Below are 15,328 nucleotides of genomic sequence, written 5' to 3'. Positions count from 1 at the left end.
GCCCTCGGCGGTTTATTTCGGGCCTTTATCAAGACCACGGAACGAAAGGAGGAAAAGGGATTGGGAGGAGAAAAGGGGCAAGTTGCTTTGCTTCCGAGCTGATAAACTGCAATCTGATACATCTTCTCTTCCCAATAAAAAACTATGAAACTTGGTGAAAGTTGCTGTCATAATGAAGCCTTCGAGGTTCCGCACGTTGCCTGGTTGATCTTCGTAGGCTTGGCGAGTTGACTGAGTGATCTGTGCCAGGCATCGGAGTAGTGTGATCCACCGTGCTTGGTCTTGGCCTTTGCGATTGCTGAGGGCTGGCGGCATCCCGGCTTGATCCGTGAATTACAGGTGTCGGATCCACCATATGTTGTTGGTCCGTGTCCGCGTGTCCCCCACGGCTGTCGATAATCTGGTCTTCACTTCCTTGAGACCGTTTTGCAGGGCTGCCGACGTTTTCGGGAATGGGTAGTATGTGTTGCCTGTTCCGTCTCAGGATCCGCTGGTCCTCCGTTTCCACCACGTACAACCTCGGTGCTGCTTTCTCGACTACCATCGCCGTGCGTGCCCAGTTGTCGCCTTGGACACGAACTGAAATTCCTTCCTTCAGTGGTGACAGTTCCTTGCCTACCAAGGACTGGCGATGCTTCAGCACTGCGACACTTGGCTGCTCGTTGTACCGAGGTAGGGAACTACGGAGGTGCCTGCCTCGTAGCAGTTCGCCAGGAGAACGGCCATCTTCCAGGGGAGAAGAGCGATACGCTAACAGACCCAACCAAAAGTCACTGCGGGACTCATTGGTATTCTCAATGATGCGCTTGACTATTTGAACCCCCTTTTCCGCTAACCCATTAGACCTCGGGAATTCAGGACTCGACATGATGTGGTGAAAGTCATACTTTTGCGCAAAGAGACGAAACTCTTTCGATGCGAACTGGGGCCCATTGTCTGTACAAATTTCTACAGGGATGCCGTGGCGCGAGAAAATAGCGGATATTTTCCCTATGACCTCTTTTGCCATTGTGACCCTTAGCTGCTCCACTTCAGGGAAATTCGAGTGGGTGTCATATACTACCACATAGGAGGCGCCTCCGAACTGAAAGAGGTCAATTCCTACGCGATGCCACGGCCTATCGGTGGTAGGCTGCATGAGGAGAGATTCACTCTGCTGGTTGTATGCATACTTTTGGCAAGTACCACACCCCCGAATCAGCGCATCAATAGCACTGTTCAGCCCAGGCCAGAATACCAATCTCCTTGCTCTGGCCTTACATTTGTTCAATCCGAGGTGCCCCTCGTGAACTCGTTCAAGGATTTCTTCTCTCATAGCTTTAGGTATGACGACTTTACAGCCCTTCAGAAGTATTCCGTCCACCACAGACAGCTCTCCAGCAATGGCTTGAGCTCAGCGTCGATGGCCGCACCCAGCGAAATTCGCTTTCGCACCTCGCTCAAGTACGGGTCTTCGCTGCACTCCTTTTCCAGCCGCACTTTCATCGGTGTGCTTACGATGCTGGAAACGACCTGCATTGCACGTCGCCGTCTGTTTTCCATGACGCACTCGACAACTTGGTTGCCACCGGTGCACGCGACAGCATATCTGCCAGCAACAAGTCCTTGCCAGGCAGGAACTGCAAAGTATAGTCATACTGCAGAAACCTAATGAAAAAACGCTGCAATCGTGCTGGCATGTCTCCAATGCTCTTCTGTGAAATGGCAAGCAGGGGTCTACGAGGGGGTACCCAAAAGAAACCGGACTTATTTTTGTTTGAACTTATTTGTTCACATTTTAAGCACAGACCTTCACTCTCCTTCGAGGTATTCCCCACTTGCAATGATACGCATGTCGAATCTTTCGTTCTATTTTTCAAAACATTGTTTAAATTCATCTTTTGTGATGCTTGACAGTGGCTCCGTCGTTTTTTTCTTCACCTCAGGAACATCAGCGAAACGCTTTCCATTCACCTATTTTTTCATTCTAGGAAACAAAGAAAGTAGCACGGGGCAAGGTCGGGAGAGTATGAGGGTTGAGGAATAGGGGTCATGCCATTTTTGGTCCAAAATTGTCGTAGAGACAGAGCTGCGTGAGCAGAGGCATTGCCATGATGGAAAAAACAGTCACCCGACCGCCACAAATCTGGCCGCTTCCACCGCACACTGTTGCCCAATCTTTTCAAAACATCCAAGTAGAAAGCCTGGCTAACTGTCTGACCCTGCGGAACAAATTCTCAATGAACGACTCCTCTCACGTCGAAAAAACAAATCCGCATTGTTTTGAGGTTTGGTTTCACCTGACGAGCTTTCTTGAGGCGAGGTGAATTTGAAGTTTTCCATTGGCATGATTGTTGCTTTGATTCAGGATTCTATTCAGGAACACTTGAGTTGTCCCCACAGCATCGTCCTTGTACGTCTTTCTTAATATTTCAAGAGTTTCCATTCAACTTTTTTCGAGCAAAAATCAGAATTTCACCGGCGCACGCTGTGCACGAAAATCAGCCATTGCAAAAACGACGTTCACACAAAACAGTCGTCACTCTAAAACTCTGCCTAAACTTGTCTGACCTCCTTCAACGACGGTACTCGGCTTACTGACTCTGGAATGTTCGTTCTATGCGCTCCTAGTGTCAAAACGCGGTACCACAGAAGCTTTGCCGACCAAAAAATTTAGTCCGGTTTCTTTTGGGTACCCCCTCGTATGGTCAATTTCGATCAGGATCTTTCGGCCATAAACAAAATGGTGGAACTTTTCGCATGCCAACACTATGCCAAGCGTTTCCTTTTCAATTTGAGAGTAGCGTGTTTCGCAATCTGTTAGGGTCCTTGATGCGGACGTCACTGGGCGCCACTCACTGCCATGTCGTTGAAGTAGCGCAGCGCCTAAACCGGTCCCCGAAGCGTCCGCCGTAATCTTTGTTTCTTTCGCTTCGTCAAAAAGAGCGAGTAACGGAGGGCTTGTTAATGCGTTGCAGATCTCTGCCCACTCCAGCTCATGCGCGGCCGTCCATTCAAACATGACGTTTTCTTTTACGAGGCTACGCAGCAAGACCAAGGTCAATTGAAATAGGTCGCGAAGCCGGAGCCTGAATGCGGTCCAGAACCAAGTGCTAGCGACATCAAATTAGTGGTGGAACTAAAGCACCAAAATGAAATGAGTGGACAAACACGAGTAGAAGAGGAAAATAATTAGGACATATTTTGTGTTTCAAAAGCATTCGAAAACAATTGCAGTGATTCCTTTTTAAAATGTTTTAGTTGTGCGCATTTTGTTAGAAAGTATAGCGCTTGCTTTCTAAAAATTTTTATGACAGCGTTCGCTCAGAGCAGCGGCAATGGCAGCGGGACGATGCCAAGGTTGACGGTGCTCTGATGTCATACCCTTGTCATATCTTTTGACCATTCTGCTTGCTTTTGTTTGAAACTCGATTCTGCTAGCCCTACTTTTTCCTCGTTGCTTGTTGCTCGAGTTCTTGGTGTGCATCGTTCGTGTACAGTTTCCGCTTTTCCCTTTTGCCAGCGCTTCTGTGTAGTTTCGTTCGGTTGGGTGCGGTTCTGTCGCTTTTGCCCCAAAAGGGCATCGTCTGTGGCCATGGGGCCCCCGTACGCAAAAAAGAGGTGTGCTGTTGCACGATGTGCGAGCGATAACCTGTCTGGCGGCGTCACATTTCATCGCTTCAGCGCTACGCCTGCGACATTCAGCGCGACACCTGAGGCGAGGACGAAGGAAAAAGGCTCAACGAGAACTGACTACCTAAAGATAGCGTTGGTGGTCGGCACTCGTCGTGTCTTCTTTCTTCGTTCTCGTGTCGGGTGTCGCGCTGAAACGTCGCGGCGTACAGCGGTTTATTTTTCCCGCCAAGCAGCACGTGACGCTGACGTCACCAATATTACGTCACTAAAACACGTGACTTCAACGTCGTGTTTTTGTTTTAATTATGACGTCACTTTTTAGTTGTCCACGCATTTCGCAGACGGCGCTGGCTGCGCACCATGAGCCGCCATGTTTTGAACGTATGGGCTTCTATGCAGCCTTAGTACATCTACCTTGGCAAGACTGTCTTATCACTAAGGGACGGGACGTACTTTCTGAAGTAGTTAACAACGCCCATCATTCTGCGCACCGCATGCTTATCTCTCGGGGCCGACAGCGACAGGACACTATCAACTAAGCTGCGACTTGGGCGTATGCCATGCTCACCTATTACGTCGCTCAAAAATTCAATTTCTGCCGACCCAAAAACACACTTCTGCAGGTTAAATGTCAGCCCGGCTTGTTCTGCCCGCTTCAGTACGGCATGCAAGCGCTCGTTATGCTGTTGCTCACTGTCACCCCACACTAGAATGTCGTCAATGTATATGCGGACGCCTGCCAATCCGTCGAAAATTTCTGTTAACGTCGTTTTTTGAAAAACTTCGCTTGCTGATGAAATTCACAAGGGAAGACGAAGGAAGCGGTAGCGTCCGAACGGGGTCGCAAACACGTGCACACTTGAGATGTAGCTTCGTCCAATGGGATTTGATGGAAGCCTGCGTTCGCATCCGGGCGGGAAAAATACCTCGCACCTGAAAGCTCTGCCTCAATCTCTTCCCTTGTTGGCATGGGGTAGTGCTCGCGCTTTATGTTTTTGTTGATCTCTCTCGGATCCATGTAGACACGAAGCGCTCCATTCTTTTTACGCGCTATAACTAAAGGACTCACCCATTCTGTGGGTTCATCCACCTTCTTGATGATGGAAGACTTTTTTCCATGCGGTCCAACTCTTGTCTGAGAGGCTCCTTGAGAGCCAGAGAAACTCTCCGTGCTGGATGCACGGCTGGAACAGCATCCGCTCGTAGAACCATCCGGTACCGCCTTTCGACACAACCCGTGCCCAGGAACAAGTCTGGAAAAACCTTTTTCGGTGCTTGCTTAGTCCACTTCACTGAATCCACAGCTTTTGGAATTAACCCAAACTGCTGACATGCCTGCAGTCCTAATATGGCCTGGCGGCCTTTCTTCACCACAAAGAACGTCACCGCCTGCGCCACACCGTTCAGAAAAAGAACCTCTGCGTCGAAACCGACATGCTTTATGGCACTGCCATTGTAAGCTTTCAGCACAGCAGTACTTTGCTGGAGGCTCGGAGTTTTTTTGAGATGGCGGTAAACAGTCGCAGGAATTATGCTCGCTTGCGAACCTGTGTCCACCTTGAACCTGATTTCGTGGCCACGTATGTTTCCGCTAACCGTCCAATCTGCTCCGGCCCCTTTTTCGATGCCACAAACACCGATATCTAAAATGTCGAACCCGTCCTCTGCCTTATTTTCTTGAACCTGATCTATCTGTCGGCTCGGGCGACGCTTGCAGCATACCGCAAAGTGGTTTGGCTTCTTGCAGGCATAGCATGTCTTTCCATACGCCGGGCACTCCTTCTCTGCATGCATTCTGTTGCATTGCTGACAGCGAAAAGCTTTCCGCTTCTGCTCAGATTTGTGGGTGTAGAAAACGTGCTGGGTGTCTTTCGACCAAACGGCATTCTGCCGCGCTGACACCTCGGCCGCTTTACACATTTTCTCTGCCTTCTGTAACGTCAGGTCTTTTTCTCGAAACATTTTTTCCCTCATCTTCGGATCGTTAGTACCTAAAACAACCTTATCTCGTATCATTGATTCTTCCAGCACGCCAAATTCACACAGCTTCGCCTGCTTCTTTAAATGCCGCAGAAATTGCTCAAATGGCTCTCCTTCATTTTGCGTACGAAGGCGAAAAACGTGTCTTTCATACACCTCGTTCCCGCCATCAGCACAGTACTCCTCAAACTTTCGCAGTACGGTCTGGTAGTCTTCATTACTCTCACCTTGTGCAAAGGAGAAGTTGTTATAGACGTCGAGGGCCTCTTCCCCAGCGACACTGAGAAGGATTACGGTCTTGGCGGCTTCCGTCCTGGGTGGCGTGGTAGGCGTTGCCGTGAAGAAAAGCTCCAGTTTTTTCTTGAACATTTGCCAGTTTCTTCGTAAGTTTCCTGCCAGGTGCATCAGTTCTGGAGGCTTGACAACATCCATTCTGGCGCGGCTTCGATCCCATTTCTGACACCATGTAACCAGCGTTAAAAATACACAGGTTCTGATTGCAGCAAGGTGCTACGCGGACCCAAGAAGTGTGCCCTCGGCGGTTTATTTCGGGCCATTATCAAGACCACAGAACGAAAGGAGAGAAAGGGATTGGGAGGAGGAAAGGGGCAAGTTGCTTCGCTTCCGAGCTGATAAACTGCAATCTGATACAACGAGTAGGCCGTGGTCATCGAGGAGTTGGAAAAGTAGACGAAGGTGCGTGTGGTGTTCGTCGGCGTTATGGGAAAAGACCAATATGTCGTCAATATAGACGAATCAGAAGCCGACGCCGCGAACGACTTCGTCGATGAAGAGTTGAAAGGTTTGTCCAGCGTTCCTCAGGCTAAAGCGCATGAAGGAAGGAAACTCGAACAAGCCGAAAGGGGTAATGATTGCAGTTTTCGGGACGTCGTCTGGGTTGACGGGTATCTGTGTGTAGGCCTTCACCAAGTCTATCACGGAGAAAACGTGGGTACCTCTCCGGAATAGTGCGAGAGTTGAGGGCACGGTAGTCCCCACAGGGCCGCCAGCCTTCGGTCTTCTTGCGGGCAAGGTGAAGTGGCGAGGCCCATGGGCCGTCGGAGCGGCGGGCGATTCTCTCATGGAGCACGGCTTCGAACTCTGCTTTGGCTATGCGCATGCTGTCCAGGGCAAGACGACGGGCGCGGTAGAAAACCGGGTGGCCTGGGGTGGTCCGGATGTAGCGCACAGTGGTGTGCTGCACTTCACGTGGCAACCCGCTAGAGAGCGTCAAACCGGGAAATTCGGCGAGGATGGCGTGGTCAGGTGAATGATTTTCAACACCCAGTACTTTGAAGCTTGACTGGTGGGTAGTCTATCGCTGTCCTGGCGAAGAATGTCCCGTTGTTGCGTCGATGAGATGGTCGTGGCGGCAGTCAGGAAGGAGGTTGTAGTCCGCCAGAAAGTGTAAGACGATGATTGGCTCGATGACGCCGGCGATGAGAAAATTCCAATGAAGGTCACGGCGTAGGTTTTTAAACTCGACGTGCAGGTGGAGTGAGCCGTAAGTCTTGATTGTGGACCGATTTGCCGCGCTGAGCTCGAAAGACGTAGGAGGACGGGAATCTTAAAGGTGGGCTCATGGATAGCAGCAGATGTCGGAACCGCTGTCGACAAGGAACCGCTGCTTTGCAATTAGGTGGGTGACGAAAATGCGACGGCCTCCAGGTTGGCAGCTCAAATTTATGCCTACGAGCTGCCGTTGGTGTCTCCCTTATGTCCAGCGGAGCAGGGTGGTCGACATTGTCGTGCTCTGTCCCCGAAGCGTCGATGGTTGTAGCACCGGTCGTCGTCACCAGGCAGCTGCGACGGGGTGGTGTTACGGTCACGGCGCTGCGGGTGGCGCGTCGGCAAGTGTTGATCCAAATGACGTTGAATGGAGCTATGGAGCTGAGCTGTCTATTGATATCGCCGGTACGGCGCGCAAGCTCTGTAATGTTCAGCGGTGCGGCGACAGCCTGAACGGTCGGCGACAACTGCGGCAAAGCGACCTCGAGAACGCGATCAGCGATCCCGGCAAGTTCGTCGAGAGGTGGCGCAAGCTCAACCTGCGGAATTGCCTGGACGTGCGGTGGAAGTCGTTGAGGCCAAAATGCTCGCAGTAAGTCCTGGACTTCCATGTTCCCCACGAGAGCACGCATGTGGCGGAGGAGCGGCGAAGGCTTGCGCTCTGCAAGCTCTGGGGACTGTAGTTGTCGCACCTTCTGGACTTCAAACAGTGATAGTCGGCGGATGAGTTCACTCTTGAGGTGTTCGTAAGGGTTGGTCGTTGGTGGGTTGGCAAGAATATCCCGGACCTCGTTGGCGTAGCGGGCATCGAGGTGCACGACAACATAATTGTAGCGGATCCGGTCTTGCGTGATGTGTGCGAGGGTGAACTGGGCCTCGACTTGGGCGAACCATACCTCACGCGAGTCGGACTAAAATGGCGGAAGCTGGACAGCGACAGGCCAGACGTCGTGCGGGGCAGCGCGCGGAATGCCGTCGGCCGGGGTTTTGAAGTCCTTGGCGGAGTCAGCGGGATGCTGCTGCACGGAAGCATTGAGTTGGCCGTGCCGTTCCGGAAACTGTTGCTCGTGCTCGTCCATAGCGATGCGTTATTTTCCGTTGTCCAGGTCACTGGATCTGGGATCTCGTTTTTGCTGAAGGATGAATCCCAACATAAAAACGTAAAAAACTGTTTATTCGACCAGCGGTTGTAGCGGACGAGCATACCAACGCCACGCTCGTCTCGGTAACGGAAGGAAAAAGCCGCCCTTCCAAGCCGGGCAGCCTGCTTTTGTAGCCAACGTTGGCGACGCATGCCTCGGGTGACGCAGCGTTGGCGCTGAGTTTCATCGGTGACAGTCCAGCGTGTGGCCGTGTTACGCTGGGCCGGATCATAACAAGGCGTAGGCTGCGCGTAAAGATGGGCAGAATGTGTCGCCACACGTTTCAATACATTTTGGCCCGGTCCAAGAGTGTAGAGTGACCGATACACAGGATCAGGGAAGGTTACTTCAACAAGATCTCTATAAAACTGCGTTTTTATAACACTATTTCAATGGGTCCCCGCGGTGCCTCATTGCTTATGGTGCTCGACTGCTGACCCAAAGGAGGCGGGTTTGATACTGGCCGCGGCGCTCGATTCTCGATGGAGGTGAAATTTTAGAGGCCCGTGTAGTGTGCGATATCAGAACACGTTAAAGAATCGCAAGTAGCGAAAATTTCCTCAGCCTTCCCTACGGCGTCCCTGATAGCCTCAGTCGCTTTGGGACATTAAAACCTCTTGAACCATAAACGATATAAACTAGTTAAATATTCCACGCCGAATCGGGTACATAGGAACAGGTTGCTTGGACAGTTTCACAGAAATGACCCTACGTACCGCCAGTGAAATGACAAACACTTGATACATCAACCATCGGTAAAGCTCTTGCAAAAGAAACTTTAAAAACAGTGTGTAGAAACGTATCTTCTGTGTCTCGCAAGAAGAAGAACCGGTTAATAACCTTACGCAAGATAAGTCCGACAAAGAAAGGCCACCGGAGCGTACGGTGCGGAAAACTGCGTTTCTCCCTGGAGAATAAAGGTGAATCTAGTGTATGCGTTTCCTTGCGCTGCTGAGTGAGTGTGTCGTTAGGAAGGAAAGAATCTTTAATGAACCTCGCAACACAGCTCACACTGAGACATTGCTTTCGCATTCAAGCATGCAATTAGTCTTAAGTGCTCTCCGTAATTTTTTTTTTAAATACGGGTATTACTTTGCAGTGAGCCAACGTTAGGGTTTGGATCCAGACTAATGATTGCGATAAGAGTAATGATAGTAATATGAAAATCCACTGTAAGATCTTCTTAATTACCTTGCTCTTTACACCGATGTAATCAGAATTTCAAGCTAGTTTAACATAATTCAGATGCAATGAAATTAAAGTATCTGTACTAACTATTGGGCGCATACAAACTTCAAGAAATGGATCTTTTGTGGGAGCTGATGTGATGTATTCGAGAGTAAATAATGCCGCGTCTGCAACAATAGCCGCTCGGCGGCTGTTCGGCACGCAGCTCGTGCGCCCCGCTGTTCGCTGCTGAAGAAGACGAAACTGGACGTTCCATCCTGGCCGTCGCGGTGTGCGTTCGCATCTTCTCGGTGTTAGCGTTCCTCTGCCGTCTAGACGCGGCGCTACCTGTACCAACTGCTACGTGACAGTACAGACGAGAATCCTGAGTAAAATGCTAGGCTAGTATCAGAGACACTTGCATTTAGAAGGATGCTGAAAGGAAAGGACTTGAAAGATGCGTGTCGTGCCGAAGCAACGACGGCTATATACACCCACGGGAACGCGGAGCATATCTTGGGAAAATACGGCTGCTACATTGAGGGTGAGACGAGAACGAAGGGGGCATGAACTCCTGTGGTATAGAGCAGTTTCTTCATACAGGAGTAGTTGCGCTCAGAGACGAGAACCGCAGCCAATGTACTAATTCTCCGCGAATACACGGCCGCGCCGAGCACATAGCTCGTAGATACCTGGCACTAACTTCGTCGCATGCAGGAGCGGCATATCGTCTTACAGCGTAAAGTTCTAGGTGGAGCACCGAATACAGCGCAAATTATGGGTGCTAGCTCTTACTGTTTACATTTGTCAGCGACGCGACTGTCTGCAATGAAGGTGAAATTGACCAAACTGAAACTGAAATTGAAATCGAGCAAAACAGCAACCGCATTATTAAAACACCGAAACATTATTAAACACCTATTAAGACACCTAAAGTTTCGATAGGTTTTATATGTGCCAGTATAGCAGTCATCGAATTGGGACCCCCTGTATCACCATTTGCGTAAATTTGGGAAACATCCGTTTAACGCAGAATGTTCGAAGTTGTGTGAAATGACTTTGCATGTATTCTGAGGATAAAATTACCAATTGAGATGAAGCCCATATGACTTACGGAATTCGCAACAACGACCTTATCGCACCCAAACCGTGCATTCTGAGGACCTTACGGCGGCCATTACGGCCGAACCGTTTGTCGTCTTGATTTTCGGATGGTGTCAAACGATTCGTGGCGTTGTGTTGCAAACGCTTATAAATATCTTAGCTGATATAACGAGGAAATATACCGCATACAGCGAAGGTGGCTGTAAATCGCCATAGTAGTGCAAAATCAATGAGGTAGATGGCGCTGCTTGGGCCTTGGATGTGCAGTGGAAGTCAGCAAAAAGCGATTGCAGGATTGGTGGCTGAAAAGCAGAGATGTGGCATAAGATTAGAATTGTAGGAAACCGTAGGTAAAGATGGTGGCGATTCTTAATGAGAATTGCCAACACAGTAAACAAAAAAAATAAAGAAGAAAAGCTGAGCATGGTGGCATTTGCCACCACCCCGTTTCAAAGGGGGCGCTCCTATCCATCCATCCATCCATTCATCCATGTTTCCGGAAAGGAAACATCCGCGGATGTCTCGATTTGGTCTTCACGTTTGCTCAGCACACCGATGTAAACACTTCTAGCTAAGCTAAAGCTTTAAGTTGAACACTGAGGCAGTGTTGTGGCAGAATTTCATTTTGTTCGGTTTGCTTCTCCCCCGTTTCCGCTCAGGCTTACCGTGTTGAATGCATAAACAAATTATCCACGTTATCGTTTCTTCCAAGGCGCAAGAAAAAAACGCATCGATTCAATCCTTAGGTCTCTCTGCGCAAAAATTACAGATGCAATCTACATCGTGGGAGGGAACAGCGCGAACAAAACGACAGACGAAGCAAGAGGACACAGACGAGCGCTGATTCGAAACTGAATTTTTTATTGAAAAACGAAAACATATATACATCACAATCACGTGAACAAACAGAGCAACGAGCATTGGTCTAGCGGAATCAAGACCATCAAACGCACAATATGCCACGTGGTGAACTCCGAACAAAGGCACCTCTGAGAACCGAAATGAAGCAAGTCACGAATTATCTAAAAACGATACTTCTTTGTCAACTAATGCCAAAGAAGGCTGGCTGATACACTGTGATTCTTTCTTCCGTAAGAAATAAGCTTCCATAATCTCCCTTGTCAATTTATTCCGGTGTCTAAACAAAATTTTAGTTTTTGTGACCAAGGGGCGGCACTTTTTCTGTTTTTTATCATTTTCCTTCCCACACTCGCGGCAATGATCTTTCAGATGAGAGTATCTGGTGTCTGATAGTGAATTAAGATGTTCCCTCAGGCGAACATTAATACATCGGCCTGTCTGACCAATGTATACTTTTTTGCACGAGAGTGGAAGCTCGTAGAATACAGAGCAGGCGCATTCCACCAACGGTGACCTGTGAGTAACACGGCATTTGAATGGACTGACTCCTAATACATTTTCACTACGGTTTCTGATGGCCCGGCAAAGCCCAAAATGTATAGTGAAAATGTATTAGGAGTTAGTCCATTCAAATGCCGTGTTACTCACAGGTCACCGTTGGTGGAATGCGCATGCTCTGTAGTCTACAAGCTTCCACTCTCGTGCAAAAAAGTATACATTGGTCAGACAGGCCGATGTGTTAATGTTCACCTGAGGGAACATCTTAATTCACTATCAGACACCAGATACTCTCATCTGAAAGATCATTGCCGCGAGTGTGGGAAGGAAAATGCTAAAAAACAGAAAAAGTGCCGCCCTTTGATCACAAAAACTAAAATTTTGTTTAGACACCGGGATAAATACACAAGGGAGATTATGGAAGCTTATTTCATGCGGAAGAAAGAATCACAGTGTATCAGCCAGCCTTCTTTGGCATTAGTTGACAAAGAAGTATCGTTTTTGGATAATTCGTGACTTGCTTCATTTCGGTTCTCAGAGGTGCCTTTGTTCGGAGTTCACCACGTGGCATATTGTGCGTTTGATGGTCTTGATTCCGCTAGACCAATGCTCGTTGCTCTGTTTGTTCACGTGATTGTGATGTATATATCTTTTTGTTTTCCAATAAAAAATTTAGTTTCAAGTCAGCGCTCCTCTGTGTGTCCTCTTGTTTCGTCTGTCGTTTTGTTCGCGCTGTTCCCTCCCACGATGTATTATTACAAACTCGCCCAGTTATCCATCCTTCTTTAGATGCAATCTACTCCGAGCCGCAATTAATGCTCCGGAGCAATCAACGGGCGCTGCCCGATTTTCAGCCTGACTTTCCGCATACACCACTGGGTGCACATCAAAGAAGCCTGCCTGTCAGCGGGCATGCGGGGATAGCTGCAGCTGTGAAATGTTATGATCAGAAACAGCGTATGCGGATCTGAATGCCGGTTGGCTAATTGGGTACTGACACAATACCGAAAATAGGGCGGCCTTTGGAGATTTCTTTCGCTTTTGTAGACCAGAAAAACAAGACCGTCAAAGCGCCCCAGAGGCGCAGTAGAAGCTGGAAAGAGCATAAACAGAGTTAACTACAGCGACGGTTGCAACAGCTGTTCATTCTCTTCCTTTTTCCTTCCTCTATGCTGCCTATGAGCGGAACACAACCATTAAGAGGGAATGAAAATAAGAAAGACATCGAATATAAGTGGGTCTAACACCTGAATGCCATCTGCCCAAAACTGAGCTGGACAGCACGCTGCATCACAAACGAGGAGTAAAATATTTCCGCACGGGGGGATGCGCTGCAGTGCCGGCACAGGACAAAGAAACCGTGTTTCGAGAATCTTTATCAGCCGCGTAAATTCGCAAAGCATCGGCTTTCAGGAAAGGACAACATCGCTCGATTGCACTCGAATGATAGAACAATCCACGTCACAGATTGACTACGTACTATCCTGGCCAACTTCCGCAACAGCTCGTGGTCTCTAGGTGCGTCAACGGCCCTTTACGCGACAGTACATTGTGTAGCCTCCAAAAAGCGCGTCTAGCGATAAAGAAGATCACTAGCCATGCTGCAAGCTGTGGACATAACACTCTTCGCGCTCCTAGTAACTGCGAACTTCAGCCTCGGTATGTATTTGTCTTGCCGGAAGAGATCACGAAGCGGCAGTAGCAGCTCTGCAAAATCGGAGATATTTCTCGGAGGTCGCGTGCTGAAGGTCCTCCCACTCGCGGCATCTTCCGTGGCTTCGCTGTTCTCTGCGACGGGACTTGTCGGATTCACAGCGCACTTTCACGCCTACGGATGGCACTTGATGTGGGGATTCACTATGGCTTTGCTGTGGATTCCGCTTGCCACCCGTGTCTTCGTTCCTGTGCTGTACGAAGCTGGCGTCACGTCCATATTCGAGGTGAGCGGTATATGCCTAGAATTGACTTCCCTAGTCATTGTGTTTACCCTGTCATGTCGACAGTAACTCTGCAAAAGTTGTTTCCGTAATGATTTCTGTTCCTGCACAATCTCTGCACTTCTTGCACTTAGTTTGTTCTGGTGAATAACACAAGGTGCATCTAGAAACTGGGATTTGATGCTTTTTAACCGGGATGAAGTGACAACTATAGCTTCGGCCAACCGTATTAACTCTAGTGGGAACTCTAGCCCAAATGGCCCCATACATCTCGTATAGTGCTTGAGCTCTTCGCGATGATCTACCGCACCAGCGAACGATGGACACCCGATAGTTTTTTTTTCTATAGCAGTTGGAATAACAAAAAAACTTGAGGGGAGACATGAGCTCCGCCTGAAGGTATTGACGAAGTAGAGTTAATGAGACAATACTCACACACGCGGAATTTGCTCATTCTTTATATTCATAGATCGGTGGGAGTCCTCATATCAGTCCTGGCGCAGTGATGCAGCGTTTAAGCAATGTGCGGTTGCCCAATAACGGCTGATGCTGTCACCTGGTGGGGCTTGTGAGACCCAAGATGATATTACCGAGCAACCTCCAGCGACCAATCATTAGTTTAACTATCACCAGCCACGGTGGTCACTTTGCTCATAATCGAGTGGGCAAGCAGTGATGATATCATAAGGTCACGTGACCTTGGTGGCCCACATAGGTTGGGAGAACGGTTGGTTGTTCCGGCTCCTCTGCGATGCTTCAAATGGTGGCCAAAGCCGACGCCACCAACGCCAACGCTGATGGCCACGGCAGAGATTTTTTTCCAAGATGGGGGCACTAACACACTTGCGTTAAAAGATCTCAGGACCGGGTTGTCACGTGCAACGCGGAAATAGGCAACAGCAGACGAAGCAATTACAGTGAGATTCAGTATCCCTGAATTTGAGGGCGGGGCCTTCAATATTTTTTCCTTGCATTTGACGCCACCTTCCTTCCACTTGCGCAACAGGCCATGCTGAATGTTTGAGCCTCGTTCGGTGTGTGTCGTTTCAAACTGCGCATTACAATACAATGTAATATTTTTATTCCAAACAATGTAGTTTATGTACTTCTGTTTTAGCTGAAGGGATAAAAAGTCCCGTTACAGCGGCTTGACTATGCTCACCTTCACCTATGGTGTGTTCGGCAGTGCGGTACTGAGAAATGTCATAAAATAGTGAGAATTACAATAATTGCAAAAAAGAACACTTACGCCGGATACACGAAGGCTGGTAATAGCTTCCAGAGTATAAAAATGCAATTTTGACTAGGCTTTTTTTCGCATTTCTGAAAACAGACACTGCAGAAAGCACAAAAACAACTTCGAAGAGCATTGTACAACACGAACAAGTGGAAGACACTACAGAAGCATCTCAAGCAATCTCTTAGAAGATATGGTTAAAGTGTTGTCCTTGAACTGATTCAAAGTAAAGGATAATGTGTACCTTAGGGCTTGAAAGCCATAATTCGTGCATGGTC

The 15,328-nt window shown here is 48.8% G+C and overlaps 1 protein-coding gene across 1 annotated transcript; it reads right to left on the bottom strand.

Moving 5' to 3' along the window:
* Nucleotides 1–81: 81 nt before the first annotated feature.
* LOC149325316 (uncharacterized) lies at nucleotides 82–6,141 on the bottom strand. Its single transcript, XM_089563517.1, has 3 exons — nucleotides 5,823–6,141; nucleotides 1,524–1,619; nucleotides 82–750 (listed from the first exon to the last, which is right to left on the bottom strand). The coding sequence occupies exons 1-3, from the start codon at nucleotides 6,025–6,027 to the stop codon at nucleotides 143–145; spliced, it is 909 nt and encodes a 302-aa protein (XP_089419643.1). The 5' UTR covers nucleotides 6,028–6,141; the 3' UTR covers nucleotides 82–142.
* Between the last annotated feature and the right edge of the window lie 9,187 nt (nucleotides 6,142–15,328).

The sequence above is a fragment of the Amblyomma mixtum genome, chromosome 10, assembly GCF_055824585.1.
Source record: "Amblyomma mixtum isolate Tamu chromosome 10, ASM5582458v1, whole genome shotgun sequence".
Classification (NCBI taxonomy): domain Eukaryota; kingdom Metazoa; phylum Arthropoda; class Arachnida; order Ixodida; family Ixodidae; genus Amblyomma; species Amblyomma mixtum.
This window is presented reverse-complemented; position numbering and strand designations above follow the sequence as displayed.

Bases quoted from the DNA above. Each gene is read 5' to 3' on its own strand.
- LOC149325316 (XM_089563517.1), bottom strand. From the start codon at position 6,027: ATGGATGTTGTCAAGCCTCCAGAACTGATGCACCTGGCAGGAAACTTA. The intron at 1,620-5,822 runs GTGAGAGTAATG...TATACTTTGCAG, and splicing joins CAACTTCTCCTTTGCACAAG to TTCCTGCCTGGCAAGGACTT. The intron at 751-1,523 runs GTGCAATGCAGG...TGGGTCTGTTAG, and splicing joins CATGGAAAACAGACGGCGAC to CGTATCGCTCTTCTCCCCTG.